This window comes from Trachurus japonicus, chromosome 23, assembly GCF_045865225.1.
Source record: "Trachurus japonicus isolate A0001 chromosome 23, Traja_1.0".
NCBI classification, from domain to species: Eukaryota; Metazoa; Chordata; class Actinopteri; order Carangiformes; family Carangidae; genus Trachurus; species Trachurus japonicus.
The window spans coordinates 10,220,820-10,240,874 of NC_140929.1; the positions used below are offsets into that span (position 1 = coordinate 10,220,820).

General features: G+C 43.3%; 1 protein-coding gene across 2 annotated transcripts in view; it reads right to left on the reverse strand.

Annotated features, from left to right (window-relative positions):
* Positions 1–1,134: 1,134 nt before the first annotated feature.
* The window catches only part of snd1 (staphylococcal nuclease and tudor domain containing 1), a 172,214-nt gene continuing 153,293 nt past the window's right edge, over positions 1,135–20,055 (reverse strand). For both annotated transcript variants that reach the window (XM_085769868.1, XM_085769867.1), the window contains exons 22-24: positions 17,774–17,977; positions 4,532–4,576; positions 1,135–2,209 (exon numbers count right to left, since the gene is read on the reverse strand). In XM_085769868.1, coding sequence (XP_085625994.1) covers positions 2,144–2,209; positions 4,532–4,576; positions 17,774–17,977 — 315 coding nt within the window. In that variant the 3' untranslated portion in view covers positions 1,135–2,143. The remainder of the gene's footprint in view (positions 2,210–4,531; positions 4,577–17,773; positions 17,978–20,055) is intronic.

A 20,055-nucleotide genomic window follows, 5' to 3' on the forward strand; every position in this document is an offset into this window, starting at 1 on the left:
CTTTAAAACATATAAGTGATTATATGAGGAGGCAACGATGTGGTTTATGTCAGATTTGGCAGAGCACCGGAGCTCTGAGCTTAAACAGTCATTTATTTATATGGCAGGTCATATCAAATGTTTATGAGCACTTCATTACAGCTGTTTTTTTGTTTTTTTAACCATAACATGGAAGATGCGGCTGCAGAGGCTGGTGAGTATGCCCAAGAGCACAACTCAAAACTAAAGCTACGGTGCATTTAAATCCACGCCAGCTGAACAAATATAAAGAAACATGCAGTATCTTGCTGCATATTTAATGTAATTCTACACTTAGCAAACCCATTAAAGTAATGTTACAGAACATCCTCACTAAAGGATTAAGCCCACTTAGACGTATATTAGGTATTCACCCCCACATTTCCCATTTTAACTCATCTACCTTAAATTAAACCATCTAAAACATATACTTTGGGATCACTTCTTCCTGCATTAAAAAGAAAAAAACACAAATATAGATTTGATATTAGCAGATCAGATATAAAGGATTTTATACCACATGAATAAATTAGTCAAAGTTTTTCTCAAACTTCTATTGAGATTCATGTTTTATTTTGTTTCTAAGGACTGAGATCACAAAAGCACTCTTCTAACTAACCCCCTGAAAAAGAAAAAAAACAAAACACATCACCTTATGTAAATTCAGATGTTTCCCTTCTGCACCACTCACATCTTTTAATGAATGGAAATGGTCTGTTTGACACTATTGTTTGGTACAAACAGATAAGCTGAACTACTTTGAATTCATGATAAAATTTTAAATGAATTAAAGGTGAGGCTGACCTTCACCTGTTCAAGTTCACAACTGTGGCAGACTTCTAAACATCATCTGCATTGCTAATTTCAAATTCTTACCAAAAAAAAAAAGAAAAAAAAATCTGAGTATTATGCATCACAGGAGACAAAAGCTTTTATCTGTGTGAGTGCTTTTTCTTTTATTGTGGAACGAATCAAACATCAAAACTCAGGATTTTACTTGACCTCAGCCTGTCAGACTTTGTTCCACCGACTGTCAATCAATTTGAAAATAAAGACAAAAAAAACCCCTCTAATATATTTGTCAATGTTCTTTAGAAATAAATGGCAACAAAACACTTTTTACTTTGCTTATTTTTATTCAGCAGATTTTTAATAGAATGCAAAGGTCCATTATGTGGAAATAAATTCAAACACTGTTTTCGCTATGGCATACATAGACAGAAGAGAAGAGAATGCCAGAGACAGGATCATAACCATTATTAGAATGTAAACTTTACAGAAGAAGAAGATCAATGATAAAATGCCACATGACTGTGTCCATATTTACTGGTCATAAAAGTGACAGTGAATAAACGACAAAACACTCCCCACAAAAACATCCGCAAATGTCATCACCACACCGATATACACCAAGACAAAAATAAACTCCTTTTTTTTGTTGTTTTTGTTGTTTTTGTTGTTTTGTTTTGTCTGTGTGGCTCCACCTACAGTATTTCTCTAAAATAAATCAATTTACACTTTTCAACATATCCTCACATTTACATGAAAGTCATTAGGGAAGCATTTGTCTGCAATTAATGGAGTGATCTCCACCCAAAACACCCAAGCAGTGAGAGTCAGAGAGCGAGGAACACGATTGGCTGAACCACATATCTAAGTATGGTAATTATCATTCAACACAGGAAGTCTGCAGGAAGGGTAACATGGTATAAAACAAAAAAACAAAACAAAAAAACAGATTGGCAATAGTGCAGGCTGCTTTAAACTGGCAGTGGCCCGTTGGGGAAAATAAAGGATGAATGGATATTGATTCTTGCAAGATTCACTTTTTTTTTCTTTTCGCATTGCTAGCATGCTCTATTTGGAGATACAGTGGCTAGCTGGATTAAAAAAAACAAAACAACAATGATAAAGGTATACACAAAAGAGAAGTCAGGACCGGAGGGATAAAATGTCAAAAAGGAAGAGTGAGTCAATGCTTGTCGTTTAGTTATTCATCATTTCTCGATTTTGTCTTCTGTCCAATGCGTCACTCGCCGTCCATGTTGGTCTTTGGAATGGTGTTGATTGGATGGTCGGTTTTTTTTATAATTTTTTTCTCATCTTCTCCTTTTTTTCTCCATTTTTAACGGCTGTAACCGAACTCATCAGCGTCGTCCGCACGGAAGTCTCCGTAGCGCCAAATGTTGAGCTAAATGGGAACATGGAGACATATTTTAGTGACCGCAATGAAACAAATAACCATAAAAAGCTATAACATTTCCAACTGCTTTTAATAGGGCCGCAGTAATTTCTCTAGCACATTACATGTTAAATGATCAAGAGCGAAAAGAGGAGAGAAAATGCAATGTTGACGGAGACATCACAGAGCAAAGGCTGCTGCTGCATCATCATCACCATCATCATCACTGTTAAATCCAACTCTTTGTGCCTCCCCATTCAGACTGGAGGCTCACTCTCTCAAACACCACCCAGTCTATTACTTCTCCTGTTCCATTACATTCACGCTCCCGCGTCGCCTCATAAACCGTCACATGCATTTCCCTGCTAAATGTTGCCTTTATCACAATAGGATTGGCAAAGTGTGTGTGTGTGTAGCTTGGAGCAGCTTCCAGTTTGGTATGGGTTATTTAAATGTGATAGAAATTGTGCAGTTTGAGGGGTGTTTGTGTGTGAATGTGTGTGTGTGTGTGTGTGCGAGGGTCTGTGTCTGTGTGGGATGTTTCTTTTCTGGCTCTCAGAGGCACGAGCGCTCAGCTGTTAATGCTGTGATTCATAGCTAATTAGTGACTGTGCTAATTAGCACTAGTTATTAGGATGAATGAATGAATGAAGCCATTTGTACGTATTGTCATTTCCCGTCTCTCACTCCGCTGCCTTTTTTTTCTCCCCCCTCCCTGAAAACATGCTCGTAACTCTGATTGCGATTAGAGTCGGTTCCACCTCTGACTGGCTCTTTGTCTAACTTCGCTGTACAACCACGAGCTAACTGAAAAAAAATAAAAACGGCGCTGGAGGGGCGGCTTGTGAGAGGATTTGGAGACATGAAGCTTGACATTTACATGAGTAAAAACAAAATAGGATCCAACAGACTGTGCAGGCTCAAGGGTTCCTGTGAAAAGCACCTTGGATTTGTACAAACATGTCGCTGCCATTGTCTAAAAAAGAAAATTCAAAAGAGATCCACACTTTGCTGACAGGAACCAACACTCTGGAGTTAGATTTAGACAATTATTATTAATTGTTAAATTAAAAAGGAAGTCTTAATTACTTCCTAAAACATCTGGGTGCAATAGTTTTCATCTCGTTTGTGTAGCTATTTGTCGGGACTATTCAACACAGTTTGACACTCACAGGCACGTCAGCCTGTGCTAATGTCTGGCCCATTATTGTGTTTATGATAGTTTTGGGACAACTACAGAGTAATAAGCTATATTAGGTTCATAGTAGGATAGATTAATTGTAGTGTGTGTGTTTACACAAAAAAGGCTTTTAACAGACTCACAGGATGATTGAATGATTCTTTCTGGCACCTATGACCAGGTCCCTTCATGGACTATGGTACAGTATGTACTAAGATTGTGCAGTGTGATGTGATGATATGTATTGTGTTATGATAGAAAAACATCTATCTTTCATTTTTTCATCATTATCTCATTGTAACTTAAACAAAGTTGAAATATGTTAGCCTACATAAAGTTTTGTAGGCCTTATCTTGATTAACATACAGGCAAATGCACCTAAATATTAAGAATAAATGAGTTTGTGTCTGTTTAAAGAGTAAATTTAAACTTAAAAAATTCAATGTTTGTACATTACGCCTCCATTCATTATTTGTTTAAAAAGTTTTTTTGTTTTTTTTAAATTTCACATTAATTTTTTACTTCTTAAATGCTTAACTGCACATTTCCCCAAAGGTTATGAACAAAGAGAGAAAAGTTATCAAAATATTAGTATCTTTTTCAGGTATACAAATCACACTGTAATAAGAAATAATCTCATGTGCTGATTTTATATAAACTATGAATTAATTTTTATTTAGAGAAAATGTGCTGCATCATGACCTGGGTGCTTTACTGGGATCAGCTAACTGTCTCATCTCTGTCCTGTGTGTCACATGCTGCCTCCTGTTCATTCTTATCTTCTTCTTTTTTCCCATTCCCTCTTCACATTTTCACACACACCCCTCCCTCCCCACCCCCCCCATTTTTCACAGTATGGACCTGCACAGACTGTGGGCACCAATCCATATGGGACAATAGTGACTGCCAATGTAATGTGTCACATCTTGAGAGAAAGAGAGAGAGAGGGAGGGAGAAAGAAAGAGCAGAGAGGACCGACACTTTCTCTTTGGTAGTTGTTGTTGTAGAAAAGTAATTAGTGTTGTAATGTATTCTTGTTTTGGCAACATTAGATTTCTCACACACAAACCAGAGTTATTAGGAGGAGGAGGCGGCGACAGAAGCTGAAGAAAAGACAGAAAAAGATGGTTGGCTGGGATGGAGAGACTCACCCTGGCACTCTTGGCAGATTCTTGAGTGTTCAGGTACTCTGTCACCTAGGGCAGAAAAAGACGAGTCATTAGCATATCACATCACATCACTGTCACACATCGGATTTTGAAGGATTAAGGCGAATCAATGCATTCTTTCAACCTGCTCTGCCCCTGGAGATATTTCTTTTACCTGCTTACATGGAAATTTCACAAGTTTTTTTTTCTTTTTCTTTTTTTGTTTCCTTTTCGCACAAAGTTCACGTTTTCTCAGAAGGACACCGTGCTCAACCTTCGAGCCAGTGTGGATGCGAGGAACACGGTGTGCTCTGAACGTCAACACGATGGAGATTAACAGACACAGAGTGGTTATGTCACCGCGGGGAAGTAGGGACCCGCAAACAGGGGAGCGAAGCATACGGAGAGGCCGACGCCATGTCACGGCTCGGAGTTTGGGGGTCACCGGTTTATCCACAGAGGGACGGCCGTCGCTCCTGTGATGTCGTCATGCTACAACTGTCAGTCTCCTCCCGCCTGTCAACACCTCGCCGCTTTGACACTCGGGTGCATTTGCAGATCGTACCTGTGCTTTGTGTTGCAAAGCAGAGCTCCGTGGTTCAGTGTGGTGGTGGGAGCCAGCCAGAGAGTAAACAGATTAATTATTCATTTAATGAGGAATAAAAAAAGGCACCGCTCTTCAATTCAATGTCAGAACATAATGAAAAATGCTTCTCACAACTTCCCCAAAGCCAGAGTTGACAGTTGACATCTTAAAAGCTTGTTTTTTTTTGTTTCGCAAGTGACAGTACAAACCCCAACGAACAATCAGCATGTAATTAAGAAGATTAAGATGATGAGGAAGAGCAGCAGATCCTCACAATGGAGACGTTGGTGCCAGTTGTTTGAGTTTTTTAAAAATTGAGAGAAAAGTGAGAGAATAAATTAATCATTTCGCAAAATAGCTCCAGCTCCAGTCTGGTCTCTGACCAGGAGCTGTTGGTGGTTGATGTTGATAAACCTGCACTCAGACACGAGAGAGGAGCAGTTCATAACTTTGTGAAACTTGTAGGTACATTGTCTTTGTTCAGCACAAGTTACAAAAACTTACAGGCAAACACACTAAAACATTAAGTATGAATGAGTTTGATTTGTGTTGTGTGTCAGTATCAAACTGTCTGTTGTTGGAAATATTTCAAAACTCAGTGTGAAAATATTCATAGATGAGATGGTGATGTCCTGTGAAATGTGATTTTATTTCAAGTCTTAAACTTTACAGACAAACTGGTCACTTGTGTTGTGGGCCAATGTGATAAACGCCTCTCTCACAATCAGCAGCATCAGCCACTTTAAATTCTATTATTTGTCCAATATAAATGTGTCTGTTTGTCTCGGTGGACACAGAGAAGTGGACATTATGGAGAGGACATAAAACAGTTTGAAAACGAGAAAGAGAGAGAGGAGGAAGCCGATGTGCCGTGTTGAGCATATTGACTGTTTCTGCTAGAACAGCCATTTAGCCTCATTGAATGAACCGGTGATGAGTCATAGGACAGTGGGGGACGGGGGGTGGGGCAGAGTGAGAGAGGCCACGTTTGGTCAGATGGGTTCAGTGTGAGTGGACGTTTGGGCCTTGGAAAAGCTCGGGCAACAGACCCAGAGAGAGTGGAGCCGTCCTCCAACAAAACACAGTCATCAACACACACAGGTTGTTTGACCCTGAACAACTCACACTTTGTCTGTGAAGGATGACATTACGGCTCCGTCAGATTTAGACAACTGAGTTTGAACCTGAGTAAATTTCACTGGATTCTGATTAAAGGGAATTATCGACATGACAGGAAAAGGAAAAATCCTCTGAAGAACTATCAGCAGAAGTCAAGGAGACTTCACTAAAAAAGTGTCATTGTGAGAACACAATGGATTCAATTGTGCACCACAGTTTGTAGCTTATTATAGCAGCAGATGAGCTGGCTTTCACACTCAGAAGGACACACACACACACACACACCAGAACGAGGATGCCAGATGTTAAAACTGTCGAGTGTGGATTGGGCTCTAGAGTTTAATTGCTTAGCTAGCTTGTGCACATAGGTTGATTAGATTGCTACGCTGCACACGCCACCGCCAAGACAACACAACCTGCAGCTGGATCGCACAAGTCACTGTATATTAGCGAGTGCGTGTGTGGCTGTGGGAAGTGCAGCGGTTGCACAAGTCATCCATCAAAGCCAACTAACAAAAAAAAAAAAAAAAAGGAGAGATTTTTTGGAAGGAGCTGGGATGTGGCATCTTGGTCCCATCAGGCAGATGTCACCATATGGAGGAGACCACCAACGATATTTCACCGACACAAAAGGCCACTGATTCCATTTGGGCTTCGTGGTGGAGCGGCCAGTTCAGTTCCCACAGCGGCTTCGACTCCTCTTCCTGCAGAGCTGCAGTCGGTAAAGTCAAGAGGGAGGGCGGCTAAACTGAAGCCGAATAGGGTTTCACATCTGCCAAAGTAGATTTGGCAAAATTCAATCGCGAAACAGGAAAATACATTTACAGGAAAAACTCTTACACTTAAAAGAAAATATATTCCATCTGCACTTTCCCTCCCCCCAAAAACCTCTACACAGCTGAGAGTCAAGAGCACTACAGCACAATACGCTCAGATGACGGCTGCCGCGCTGGAACCATCACGGTGAGACTCTTTGTGCTCCGGCTGGAGGGGGGGGGGCTCTCCTGGCTCGCCCTCATCTTTCACTGTTCTGCTCACTTGAGCTCGGTGTAACACAACAGCCAATCAGTGCGCAGCTGAACACCGATGATGATGATGATGATGATGGCTGCCTTTTAGCCGTTTCTGAACAGCGCGCGTCGTATCCTGTCACCAGATCTGGTCTTTTCATGGCTTTCTCTATCGGCTCCAGTGGCGAAGCAGAATGGCTCATTTACAACACAAACAGGAGTTAAAAGTCGTGCAGCGATGACTTGGAGTGGTAAAGGAGAAGAATGTTTCACTTCAGGGGGAAACAAGTGTGTCATTAAACACAGAGGGAGGAGGCTGAGGGTGGGGTGGTGGGGGGTGGGGACGACGGAGGTGTGATGATCCATCAAAGCAGAGAGGCCGAGGAGGAAGTTTATGTCTGTTTGGCTGTTCAGGTGAGAAGAAGCAGAGAGGAGAGTGTGATGGTAATGACTGAAGGGAAAAAGGAAAAGAAAATTCAGTGTTCAGAGGGGGGGTGGCAGAAGGCAGCGGGTGACAGCGTGCTTGTCTGGATGACCCTACAGAGCTCCCATATGTCAGACAGATGCCATGTTTGGTGAGCAGTGGCCGCGGACGCTGGCAACGAGCAGAGACTTTGTGCCGATCGGCTAAAAGAGGAACGCCATGTGCAGAGGAGTGCGTGTGATCATTTCGTATCCTCAGTTAACTCCAAAATAAGCATCCAAACTATATTAATATGAGAAAAGTTTTGTTACAGAGGTCGATTTTCTTTTAATTTCACACCACCAGTTTACATCTGAGTGAATTCACAGCGTTCTGAGGCAAGAAAACAACTCGTCTGATGCTCCACGCACATTCAAGAAAAAGATGATTTAGCCAGAGGCTGTGAGGGCATATCTGATGCACCTTTTATGTTAAATTGATAATATAAGCAAATCAACAAACTGCAAGCAGCTCTTCAATTAAATAAGATTTCACCCATTTAAAATAGTAAAACAAAAATTGAAAATCAATGAGTAGCAGTCAATGTTGAGATTGTGGCAGGTTGTCACAGATAAATCGATGTATAGGGAAATGCTAAAAGTCGATTTGAAGTCACAGAGGCAACTTTCTAGTGTGAGTGTGCTGCTTCTGGTGAGATGAACAACAGGTGGTGTGGGTCTGGTGTTTTGGCACAAGTCTGTGCGTCTGTCTAGCTGTGAATCTGTCTGCCCGAGAGTGAGAGCCCGCGCGTTTCCCTATGCTGGCCGCTGCGCCGTGCCCAGGTGGCGTTCTGGTACGCGTGGTGTGAAAGTGATGGATCTGAGCGAGAGCTAGCGTTGCAGCTTTCCGACAGGTTGTGCGCGTCTGGTGCGTAGGTGAGCTGCCACTTTTTTCTTTCTCTTTTTTTTCCCCCTTCTCCGTTTTTTAAAGATATCGAGCAACGGCACAAAGTGCAACCAGGTTTTGGAGAGAGTGCATATGAAAAGCAAGTGACTAATCAAAGTTTCAGCAGTGGCAATGCTCTCTTGGTCCTCGTCGCTGCCGAGATGGGATGTCGGGCGACGTGGAATCCGCTCGAGTGGAAAAAGGGGAACAATGAGGCTTGTCCTCCGCGCATGTTGAGCTTTACTCATTAACAGCAATGACGATCAGACACACAGCCTCAGACAACAGCATTCAAACTCCAACCAGAAAACAAACTGCCACTAACTCCCTTTTGTCACCGTCTCTTTGTTGTTGCGTTGCTTTTGTTTTTTTTTCACCCTGCTCTCTCAATCCTCATTACATCTCCTTTCATTCTCCTTCCACCTGCCATCTCTCTCTCCTTCTGACTGCACCTAAAGCAGAAAACTGCACAAGACAGGTTGTCTTCAGAGCGGCTGCCGCAACACAAAGCCTTTTATGTCTGTAACTCACACCATTTCAGTTTGAGTGTATTTGGCTGAGCTGCGGATTGTAGTCCTAAGAGACATCCCTCATTCAACATACCACTGCATGAATACTGCATGGAAAGCAGAGAGGGGGCTGGCTAAGGTTTGGGTAAAGTCTCTTCAGGCTTATGCACGAGTGGTTTGATAGAGAGAGGCTGTTCGCACATCCACACAGGGTAGCCAGGTGGAGAATCCTCTAAAGCCTGTCCTGTGTGTCTGAGGGACAAAGGAATTACAGTGTGTTTAAGTCAATGTGGGATATAAAGACTGACGATGAATTGGCTTATGTTCAAAAAGGTTTTTTATTAAAAGTCAACAAATCATCTAAAAAAAGGTAATAGCTGAGATTAAAAAGTACAAAAATCCAGGTTTCTTGTATTCAATAACTTGTGTCAGCACCTGGTTTGAATAGACTTCCTTTTATTCTCTTTATCTTGCACTAGTGAAAATCCCTGTATGTGCTGTCATTGCTGCATGAGAACCTTGTTTACTGTAAACTGAAGCAATCGCTTTGTTTTCCCATGAGAGGAGACAACAACAACATCTGTTCATCCCTCTCTTAAATCCGACCATTTCTCCGCGAAAGCAGGAATACGTCAAAAAGCTGCGATCCCTCCACGTACGTCATGTGTACGAGTGTCACTGTCCCTATCTGAGGTAAACTGGGATTACGCCCTGTTGCATGCTGGTCCCCCCTCCGCCCGCCCCCCGGCATGACTGTCGGAGGAGATCAGGCACTTCGGCGGGAACGTGGCGTGACAAGCCCACCAGCATGGGCTCGTTGAGTTAAGGAGGACACACACATGTAAAACATGTACACACACACATAACGAACACAAGAACTAATAATGGACAGCGGAGAGAAAATTCTCCACTTCTCTCCCAGAGGCACAGGAAAGAAAACGGGTCTTATGTAAACCCTGGTATCATACAAGTACGTCACACACACATTTATATTTATAAAGGCTGTGTAAAGAGTTGCTCTCCTTTTCCCCCCAGTATCTCTTCTGCGTGGTCACACAACTCGAAATAATGTCAGTTTGAACAACCTGGTGCTTCCACTGCCCAGCTGTCTGTCAGTCCTCCATGCCCCCGGCCCCCCGGGGTGAGTGGGAGGGATGACACAATGTGACTCTCTCTGTGTGTGTGTGTGTGTGTGTGTGTACGTGTGTGTACATCTGCAGAGGATGAAATTGCGTTTGGGAAGTGGCGAGTGTCAGCTAGGACCCGTCAGAAGGGTCGGTCCTCAGAGTGGCGGCAGCAGGGGAGGCCACCGCCTGCGTGAGTGTGTGTGAGAGTGTGAGTGCAGTGAAGTCAATAACAGGGAAGCAGAAAATGTCCATTAAAAGGTCCCATCTCCAACTCCACTTGTAAATGAGGTATTGAGCCATTGGTGAGTAGCGGTCATGCTGTCACACACCCGTGAAGCTCAGTGGGTGTGTGTTTAGATGTGCCCTGTGGTGATTTTTAGGGGAGAGGTGGTGGTGGGGGGCTCTTGATGAGCTGTGACAGGCCGGCGTTGGGGTTGAACAGGGAGGGCAGTGACCTAAAAGTCAGTCAGATACGGCTAAAGGCCATTCAGAGATGACACGGTGCAGGAATTGGAGATTGCGGAGGTGGCGATGGAAACCTGACAGAAAACCTGTACTTACCATTTCCTTTTAGAGCTACAACAATTAATCTAACAAAAATTGATTATTAAACTAATCGTCAACTATTTTGATAATTGAATAATCGGTTTGAGAAGTTTAAAAAAAAAAAGTCAAAATTCTCTGATTTCTGCTTCTTAAATTATATATAATATTTCTGGTTTCTTTGTTCCTTTTTGACAATAAACTGAGTCTCTCTTTGGTTTGTGGACAAAACAAGAGATTTGAGGACGTCATCTTATGATTTGAGAAACACTGACATATTTCAACATTTTTTAACATTTATTTGACCAAACAACTAATCGATTAATCATTTAAATAATCAACAGTTTAATCGATAATGAAAATAATTGTTAGTTGCAGCCCTGTTTCCTTTTTTTTTCTTCGTCATTTTCGTCCTCCATCAGATTTTCTATTTCTGTGCTGCACTGTTTTCCCCTTCTCTACATTTCAGACCAAGAGTTATAAGTTCATGAGGGACCCCCTCCCCCAACCCTCCCCCGCACATGTACTATGTTTGTCCTCTCTGCCTGGGGGACAGCCCATAAGCAGCAACAGTCCCGCTACTACATGAAACATAGTTTGCCCTGGAGGCCTCATTTTGTTTGTGTGGACCTGCTGTACAGACACACCAACGCTCCCATGGGGCAAATCGTCAGTGTCCAGACCGGCTCCGTAACGGTGCGGGGGCAGAGAGGGGGCCAGATCACATGCACCACCTCGCCATGGCGCTCTGGATGTGTAGCAAACAGCACAATTGTACTTTGATAAATGGAACAGCCCATCCCTGGAGGCATCCTGTGTGTGTGTGAGAGCCTCCTTCCTGATTTCCTGTATGGATTCTCCACATGCCGCTGTAGGTGTGCCTGCACCACTCAGCACGCCATTTCATCTTCATCTACGGATTCCAACCCCCATTAACACAATCACTGTGCGATGCAACTGCTGCGCTATTAACTACTCGGGAGGTGTGTGCATGTAGGGGGGGGGGCTCTAACCGCAAGCTGTAAGAAAAACCACATCTCCCATGAGGCAGTTGTGAAAAGACACGGATAAATAAAAATTCCAGTATTTCATGTGAGCCGCCACTTAAAGGCTTCTCCTGGTGGCGGCTCAGAGCTACTTAAGAGTCCTCCACGCTACGTTCATACGTGGAAAACAAGGCCTCGGTGTGAATACAGAGAGAGAAAGGATAAAAGAAGAAATAAAACTACATTTCTCAAGGGGCCAGTGGGTAATTAAAGATTCCAGGACTCTCATCTGTAGCTTTCACTCTCAGGGAGCCACCTTGCAGCTGTTTTCCCCACAGTCTCTCTTCAGCTTTCACACACACATTCACGCTGTACTGTAACATTTTAATAAAGATCTTCGGTGTGTCTTCACAAACATTTGTCTAAGGTGTGTGAAGTCTGTTTCTGTACTGAAATACTTTCAGCAGGGAGCATATCGGAGAATTGGCCAAAGTCAATACAGCAATCGCTGGTGGTGATTGATAATAATTGTGCTGGCAAGGGAGTGACAGACCCTTGCGTGTTTGTAATTGACTTGTAATTAGCAAACGGGAGATTATAAGCTTGTAACGCTAATGAACTTTGGGGGCTAGCACCGATGTCACTTAGCCGAGGTGACTGGGTGAGACGGTTAGCACCCGGTGGCCTGCCAGGGTCTGAATCAGTCATGTTGTTGGAGGCTGCTGACAGGAAACAGTGGGGGAAAGCAGCAGAGCACAGAGGAGTGTGCGCCTCCAACTGCACAGCCATCCTCCAGTTAAACTGCCATGACAGACTCATTTCAGCTGCATCTGCAACGCAAAAATACCACATCTGGGTTTGAGTTTCTGCGCGTTGGTCAGAGACCGCTGCCTCGGGCGCTCACGACTCGCGTCTCCACTCAGGTAGAAATAAAAAGAAATATTAGGGCTTCTAGTTTTCTGTTAAGCTTACTACCTCTATCAAATATGACCCAACAGAAATGCAGCTCCACTGTATGGCGTCGCTTAAAAATCATTTTAACAAAAGGCATGACTTTTGAGTTCACGGGGCAGAATTGGCTGACGCAAGTTACAAATAATTGCAGGTAACAGCGTTTAAATCACAGCTCATTATGAGGCCAACGCCGGGTCTGATCTGAGCGCCTCTCCACTTTAATACCTGGAGATTATTGTTCATCATGACATAGCACTGAAAGACAAAATGCAAATTAGCACATGCAAAAGCCAAACAAGCCGCCTCCCCATCGCTGTCTAAAGAGTGCTGAAGCTCATATTGGATAACATGAATAGCACAGACAAGAGCAGAGGAGGGAGGGTGAGTGAGTGAATCTCTTGGTGAAGTGAAAAAAAAGTAATAATGACAAGTACGGTGGAGTGAGCGAGTGATGTCCAGAAGGCGTAGAAATGGAGGAGCGAGAGGAACGGAGAGTACGGGAGCGAGTAAACAAGAAAGAGGTGATGAAGAGGGGAGCACTGAAAGATAAGAGGCGGTAGGACGGAGAGCAGAAGATATTGAGTGATCTTGGGAAAGTGGTAAAGATGGGGGAGGAAGTGCGGAAAAAATCAGAACCCCGAAGAACAATGAGCAGAGAGAGACTTTAAGAGGAACGAAGGACGAGAAAGAAGTCCGTTAGTGAGTGTCGTCGTGCCAAAGTGGCAACCTGCCATTCTTACAGTGGATAGTTGATGGTGCCAGGACAATTTAAGGCCCATATAAAGATGGCTTAGTGCGTCTAGTCTGCAGTCAGCGTGAGAGAGTCTCGGGTCAGAAAACTAAATGTGGTATTTTGTGCACAGAGAACCCGACAGGAACTCTGGCAAATATCCTCCAGAGTTTCTCCCAGACTGTTGAGCTTTGCTTAACGGCTCATTTACGATGTGGAGACGATCATAACATGTACAACTGGATGTACCTGACAGTCAGTGTGCAGCATTACTGTGACTTAGGGAACAAAAGGTGAAACAAAAGACCTACAAGCTCACACGTACAGTACTTCTGTGCTACAAGGTAATTTCCACAGAAACAGAAACGGTTCTGGAGCTCTGTATCCAAATATAAAATTGTCTGAGTGGTGACAAATTTCAGGAGGAAAGAGCAGACAGACGAAATCTACGGGGGAGAAAAATATGGCTGAGAGAGAATAAAACAAAGGCTTCTCAGGCTGGAAAAGGAAATTGGTAGCACTCAGCTCGGCCTGAAACACTGCAGCTACTGTACATGAGGTAAAGTACATCGTGTCCCCTCGGAGCCGGCGATAAAGTAATGATATCACTCACTGATGATAATCTAAATATCAAAGCCTCATAAACAACACATGCAGAAGGACAACACATGATATGCCAGATGTATGACAGATTAAACTTTATACTGTGACATTAAAGCTGTTGGTGTCGGTGCACTGCAGCGTGCGAGCAGCCTCGACATGTGTGGTGGATAAACTGTACGTAATATAAACTATAAACTGGGTTATCAGTTTATTGGGAACAACGAGCTCAAACTAACAACAGTGCTGCTATAAATCCTCCTGCTGAACTGTATTATATCAAAACAACACAGAAATAATAGCAATGTGTGTTAACATAATGCAGCAGTGGCTAAAAGGACCGCACAGATGAATTAAAACCTCTTTAACATAGTTTCTAATAAAAACTGCACATTGAGGCCTTATGAAAGGGGGATTTATTATGGGATTTGTTTTATTACACTGCATTAGTTTTAGTTCAGCGTCCCTCATAAACAGATGACTGAATGTATATGATCCACTCTCTGTATGTTTGGGTCAATTCCAGACCACAGGACAAAATGTCATTGTTGCTTTAATCCACTGCTCTGCTGTCCATCCACACCTCCAGGTCAGTGTCAGCCTCCCCTCACCGACTACACTACATCACTCGTACTGTAATTTGGCTTACTGTTGGTCCACCCACCTCCCACTTCCTGTGTTTCCTGTGCCTCCCTCTTAATACCCCACTGCCCTTCAGGCACCAACCAGCAGCTGGCATACCATTATCTTTTTTGCCTTTACTTTCACAGTGACTGTTTATCCTTTGGCATGATATTGCCGTATAGCTGCAACAATAGCCATCCAGTCCATATGGTGCATATGCATAGTGGGCATCTATAAGTGAGGGGTTTAAGGCTAAAATGCGCTTGGAGAGAAAAAAAAAAAGAGAAAAACCCCAAATGGATGAATATCCCTCTCTGCTCTCCTTCTCTAGGGACAATGCTATTCTCAAAGACTGGTGTTAACCTTCAGTGCACTTATGAATGACTATTGATAGTCGCTGAAGTGCCAGTGAACATTACAGCCCATCTGTTATGCAATGCTTAGCACTACAGATTACAATGACCATGTTCCAATCCCCTGGAATGGATAATGAATAAAGAATAGAGCTAAAATGGAGCAGATAGGAAGGACAAAAGTCACTCTACAAGGAGGCTGATAGTCTGGATGAGTGAAAAGGGAGAGCGGAGGCGAGAAAGGGAGCGGGGTGTGTGCTGGTTCGGATACTCCACTATCAGAAGCTCAAGGGTAACTCTGTGGAAGATGAAAAGAATTGGGGGCACGGATCCAGAGGTCAACAAAAGGCTGCATCTTTGAGCGTTTTTGGTTCCATTGCTCCCGAAAAGATAATGTTTGCTGTTGTCGCACTGGCAGCAGCTGGAGTACTGCTCATAAATATTTGAGCCAGAAATGCACCTTGCAAACAAATGATTCTAGGTCAACTCCAGTAGATCACAGGGAAAAAAAAAAAAACTAGGATGCAGCAAATTAAGAGATTAATTTGTAAATGCCTTCATCCAAAACAAGCAAAAATCCAATAGCGGATATCAAACAGGAACAGATAAGACTGAAAGTAAAATGAATCACAATAGTTTTGACTATTTCCCTGTTTATTCCAAGGCAATTAAACTAATCTGTGCTTGATTTCCTCAATTCACTGATTGTTCTGTCCAAGGTGACGTCTTTAAATGTCTTGTTTTGTCTAACCAACAATCCAAAACCCAAACACATTGAATTTACTTCACAAAGGAAACAGAAACAATTTAAAAAGCTGCAATTAGAGAATATTGGTGATTTGGACTGTCAGAATAGTTACAGGTTGATTTCCCTTGATTAACCACTCAATAGCAAGTCATTAATGAACCAAATTGTATCAACTGCAAGAGATCTATCAGGCCTAATGAAGCCCATAGAGGAACCGCAGTAGCAGCACCTTTCTATGAATCAAGAGAAGTAGAATTTCCTCCATCCAGAGGTGTGAAAGTGGACGAACAACACTTTGGTTTGCTCGTACTGTCTGAAATATGGAGGATCTGAGCGCTGGCTTTGAACTGGGAAACAGGTGGAATCGACAAGGAAACGTGCTGCAGAACTTACTTCACCACACTCTTGTAAGAACACTGGCAACCCTGCTGCTTGTTAAATTTCCTCCAAATCAAAATATTTGTCTGTAGCCAGTGAGGAGGAAGCAAGTGGTGGAGAGACACAGCTGCTGAATACTAATGAGGAACCATTGGATCCAACAAAACCTGGATCTGTGCAGTCTATAAGCCTATTAGTTGTATGGGCTGGGAGGTTTTAATCACTGTCCATTACCCGGACACTGCATTATGCTCCCTGGCTACTCTTTAGAGGTCAGAGGTCAAAACACTCTCGCTGTGATGCACAGTGAGGTATTGACGGGAGGAGCTTTTATTGGTACCGTGCAAAAAAAACAACGAGTTAGTAACTACATGCGAGAGAATAAATTGTGTGCAATAACGCACTCCTCCCACCACCTTCTAATTTGTATAAATATACATTTCGATATGTTTATAAATAATTACACTGGTGGACACATTCCTCCATTCCCTTTGTGTGTTTCAATTTTTAAATAAACAGCAGAGTGACTAATATCAGGGATGTGCGGAAGCGGTAATTGCAGAAGAAATAAATATTCTCCATTTTTCTTTATCTTTCAAGTACAGAGTGGCTTTGAGTCTGCTGGGCGAATTAGCATAATGAGAGGGAAGTAAATGAGCAACGCTTCATGGTTTGACAAAATGGCCGCCATCGGAGGGAAATTGTAGCGTTGTGTAAATGTATACAGTGAATTGACAAGCGAGGAGAGGTATTATATCTCGCGTAGCACAGTGTTCACAGAACAGAACCCACAGGCATGTAGTGGTGTAATACAAGTTTTCATGTATCAAAAAAAAAAATCTATACATGACAAACGGCGAGATGAAAGTGGGTGGGTGGAGGCACGCAGGCGTGGACGCGGTAATTATTGGACTGTCGGAAAGCCACGGGCGGCTCGTGGACCTTTTTACGTCAAATAATCCACAAGGGGACCATTTGCAAATAAAAATGCTAAACACACTCAAGTTAAATAGCACCTGCTCGCTTCTGATCAACTGTCTTTTGTCACCGTCTGTTCTGAGCGGCGGTGGCACAAATATTGACCCATACTGTGCATTTTGACAACACCGTGAGCCGCCGAATAACAAGCAAGACACAGGTGGTGACAAATGATACCGGAGGAGATGGATGGTCCGATGGGCTGAGGCAACAAACAACGCCCGGAGCGGGGCTGGAAATATGAATCTAGAATTTACCAAAAGCGACAGTCTGACCTGCTCAATAAACTCAACCTTCCTCACACCGACCCCTCCACCTTTAACGCACCTGCTTGTACAACAACAAGTCACATCTCACCCGCAGTACGAGCCAGGAATCGCTGTCGGTCAGCACTGTTTTTCCAAATGTTGGAACTGGTGCCAAACAGAAAGTCGAATCTGTTGTTGTTCCGCAGGTTTTGGTGATATAATTAACCACGACTGCCCGCTCCACAGTCCCAGTGAGACCAGAGTGTGTCAGTAATTGGGACAGAGGAAGAGAAACAACACCAGACGCCTCATAATCAAGCTAGACTTCAATTTTAGCCTGAGCTGGAGACTTGAAATAACTGTGCTCTCCGTCTGTCCCTTCTTTGTTTTCTTTTTACACTCACCATCTTCTGCAGGTACTTTTCCTTGCGGACGTCCACCATGACCAAACCCTCCTTGACCAGGTTGAGGCCGACGTCGTCCTTGGTGTCGCCGAACTGTATCGTGACGTGTGGGCAGGTGGCACCGGAGTACTCCACGTTCAACAGGCACTGGCTGTTGTGGATGTCCCGAACCACGCAGTCCACCACGTCCGCACGGGCGTCCTCCTGCAGAGATAGAGGTTGATAAGCAGGTGGGATTAGGAGGAAGAAAGAGGAGGTGAGAGGAGGAGAAGGAAGAGGTGGGGGGTGTGGAGGAGAAGAAGGTGAGGAGATAATGGAAAAGAGGGAGAAGGTGGGAGGGAGGGGAAGCATGAGGAAGAAAGGTGAAAGGGATAATTAGTATGTTATCACTGATGACTCCTAAACAGACACGCACACACACAAACACACACACACACACACACTTGCAATGCAGAGGCTGATAAAAAACACACACACCCTCCATATGCATGAACCCAACTGTGATTGGATTTCTGTTGGAGGAAAAAACCTTTAAAAAGTGTGTGGGCAGGGGGGGGGGGGGGGCTGTCAACACGCTCACTAATCTGGCCAGTAACAACATAATCATACACATCATTCACCAATCAATAACAATTACATGATCACTCACACAGCAATCTGTCAGACTTTTGTGTGGCTGAACTATCCAACAGTCTGACTCCCACCTGCCCTCCTCCTCCTCCTCCTGTCCCTTTCTTCTTCTCCTCCTCACTCTCCTGTTAGTTATCTCACCCTTTCTTATTCTTAACCTTCTTGAATGTGAGAGGCCAACATTTTGATTGAACACATGGTGGCGAAGGAGGTGGAACAGCTGCGCTGCCGTCCTGACCTCACGTCCTCTGGCAGTCAGGGCGCCAACCAAGAAAAAAAAAAAACACACACACACACAAAAAAACTAAAAAAAACAAACAAACAAGGGAGCTGCATCTTCAAAGGCAGAAAGACACTTTAAAAACAAAAATCGGTCCCTGGCCATCATCCATCCCTCCCTTACACCATCCATCCCTTTGCTTCCCCTCTTTCTCTCGCCCTGGTCTTGTCTCCATGGCAACCCCCTTCGAGCTAGCCGCCCTTGGGTATGTGCGTGTATGGGGTGTGTGTGCGTGTGTGTGTGTGTTTTTGTGTGTGTGACAGAGAGAGAAAGAGAGCATGTGTGGGCAGAGAAGCTTGTTCAAGGCACAAAAACTAAGGGCCTTTTTTGTCCCCGCTCTCCCCCTGGTCAGCTTGTCACAGGCGCTGCAGGGGAGCTCAGGGCAAGTGAGGGAGGGATGTGAGGCAGAGGAAGAGTTAGTGTGACAGAGAGAGAGATGGCCGACACGGGGGGAGAGAGAGAAAACACAGGGAGAGAGTATTACAGAACAAGAATGCGTCGACACTAGTGAGGGGGTCATACAAAATTAATGAGAGCCTTCTAGTGACCCTCTCTTGTCGACCATGTGTGCAGTGAAAACCTGGTTAAAACACTTTGACACATTAACAACAGGCTAAAATATTTCACCGGTTACTCACTGTGAGTCAGTGTAATTGGATGTAAAGCTGTACAAGTGCTTTTTTTCATAAAATATGCAGCGCTTGAGCTAATTTTACACCTCGGTTTGAGAACCAGTACTTTATACGGTACTTTGATACTTTCTTTTAGGATTATACAATAGGTTTTTGAACAAAACCTTGATTTTTCTTTTAACAATATAACATCTCAAGTGCATCTGCGTTGAACTTTGCCTTAAAATGTGAAAGGAATTTGTAACAGGCAGCCTAAAAATGAGACAAAAAGATATTTCTGGAAAAATCTGATTAAAGAAAATGTAAAAGTGTTCATTGCAAACTTTTGATTTGTGAGGGCTGGAGGGGAAAAACACAGAATCAATAACTAAAAAGTTTAAACAAAACACATGAAAATGAGTTAAAATACATAGATCTACTTTAATTACTTTTCCCATCACAATCTAAGTGAAAAGGTAAATTCTACTGGGCTCTAAGTAATGCCCAAGAGCAAAACTAAATGAGTAGGAAAGATGCGTAACCTCAAGCAACCTTTTAATTGGAGTAGTTTCTTTCATTTGTCTGCAAACCAGTGCCATTAAGGAGTGGCTATTGTGTGCCCGGACTGTTTTATGTGGCATTTTTAAGAATTTATTCTGTTGTTCATCTTTTTTACAAATGCCCTCTTGGCATAAACTACTTTCTTTAATTAGCTGACGAGGCATAATAAAGAAGTGGCAGGGTGTCCTGAGTGCAGGCAG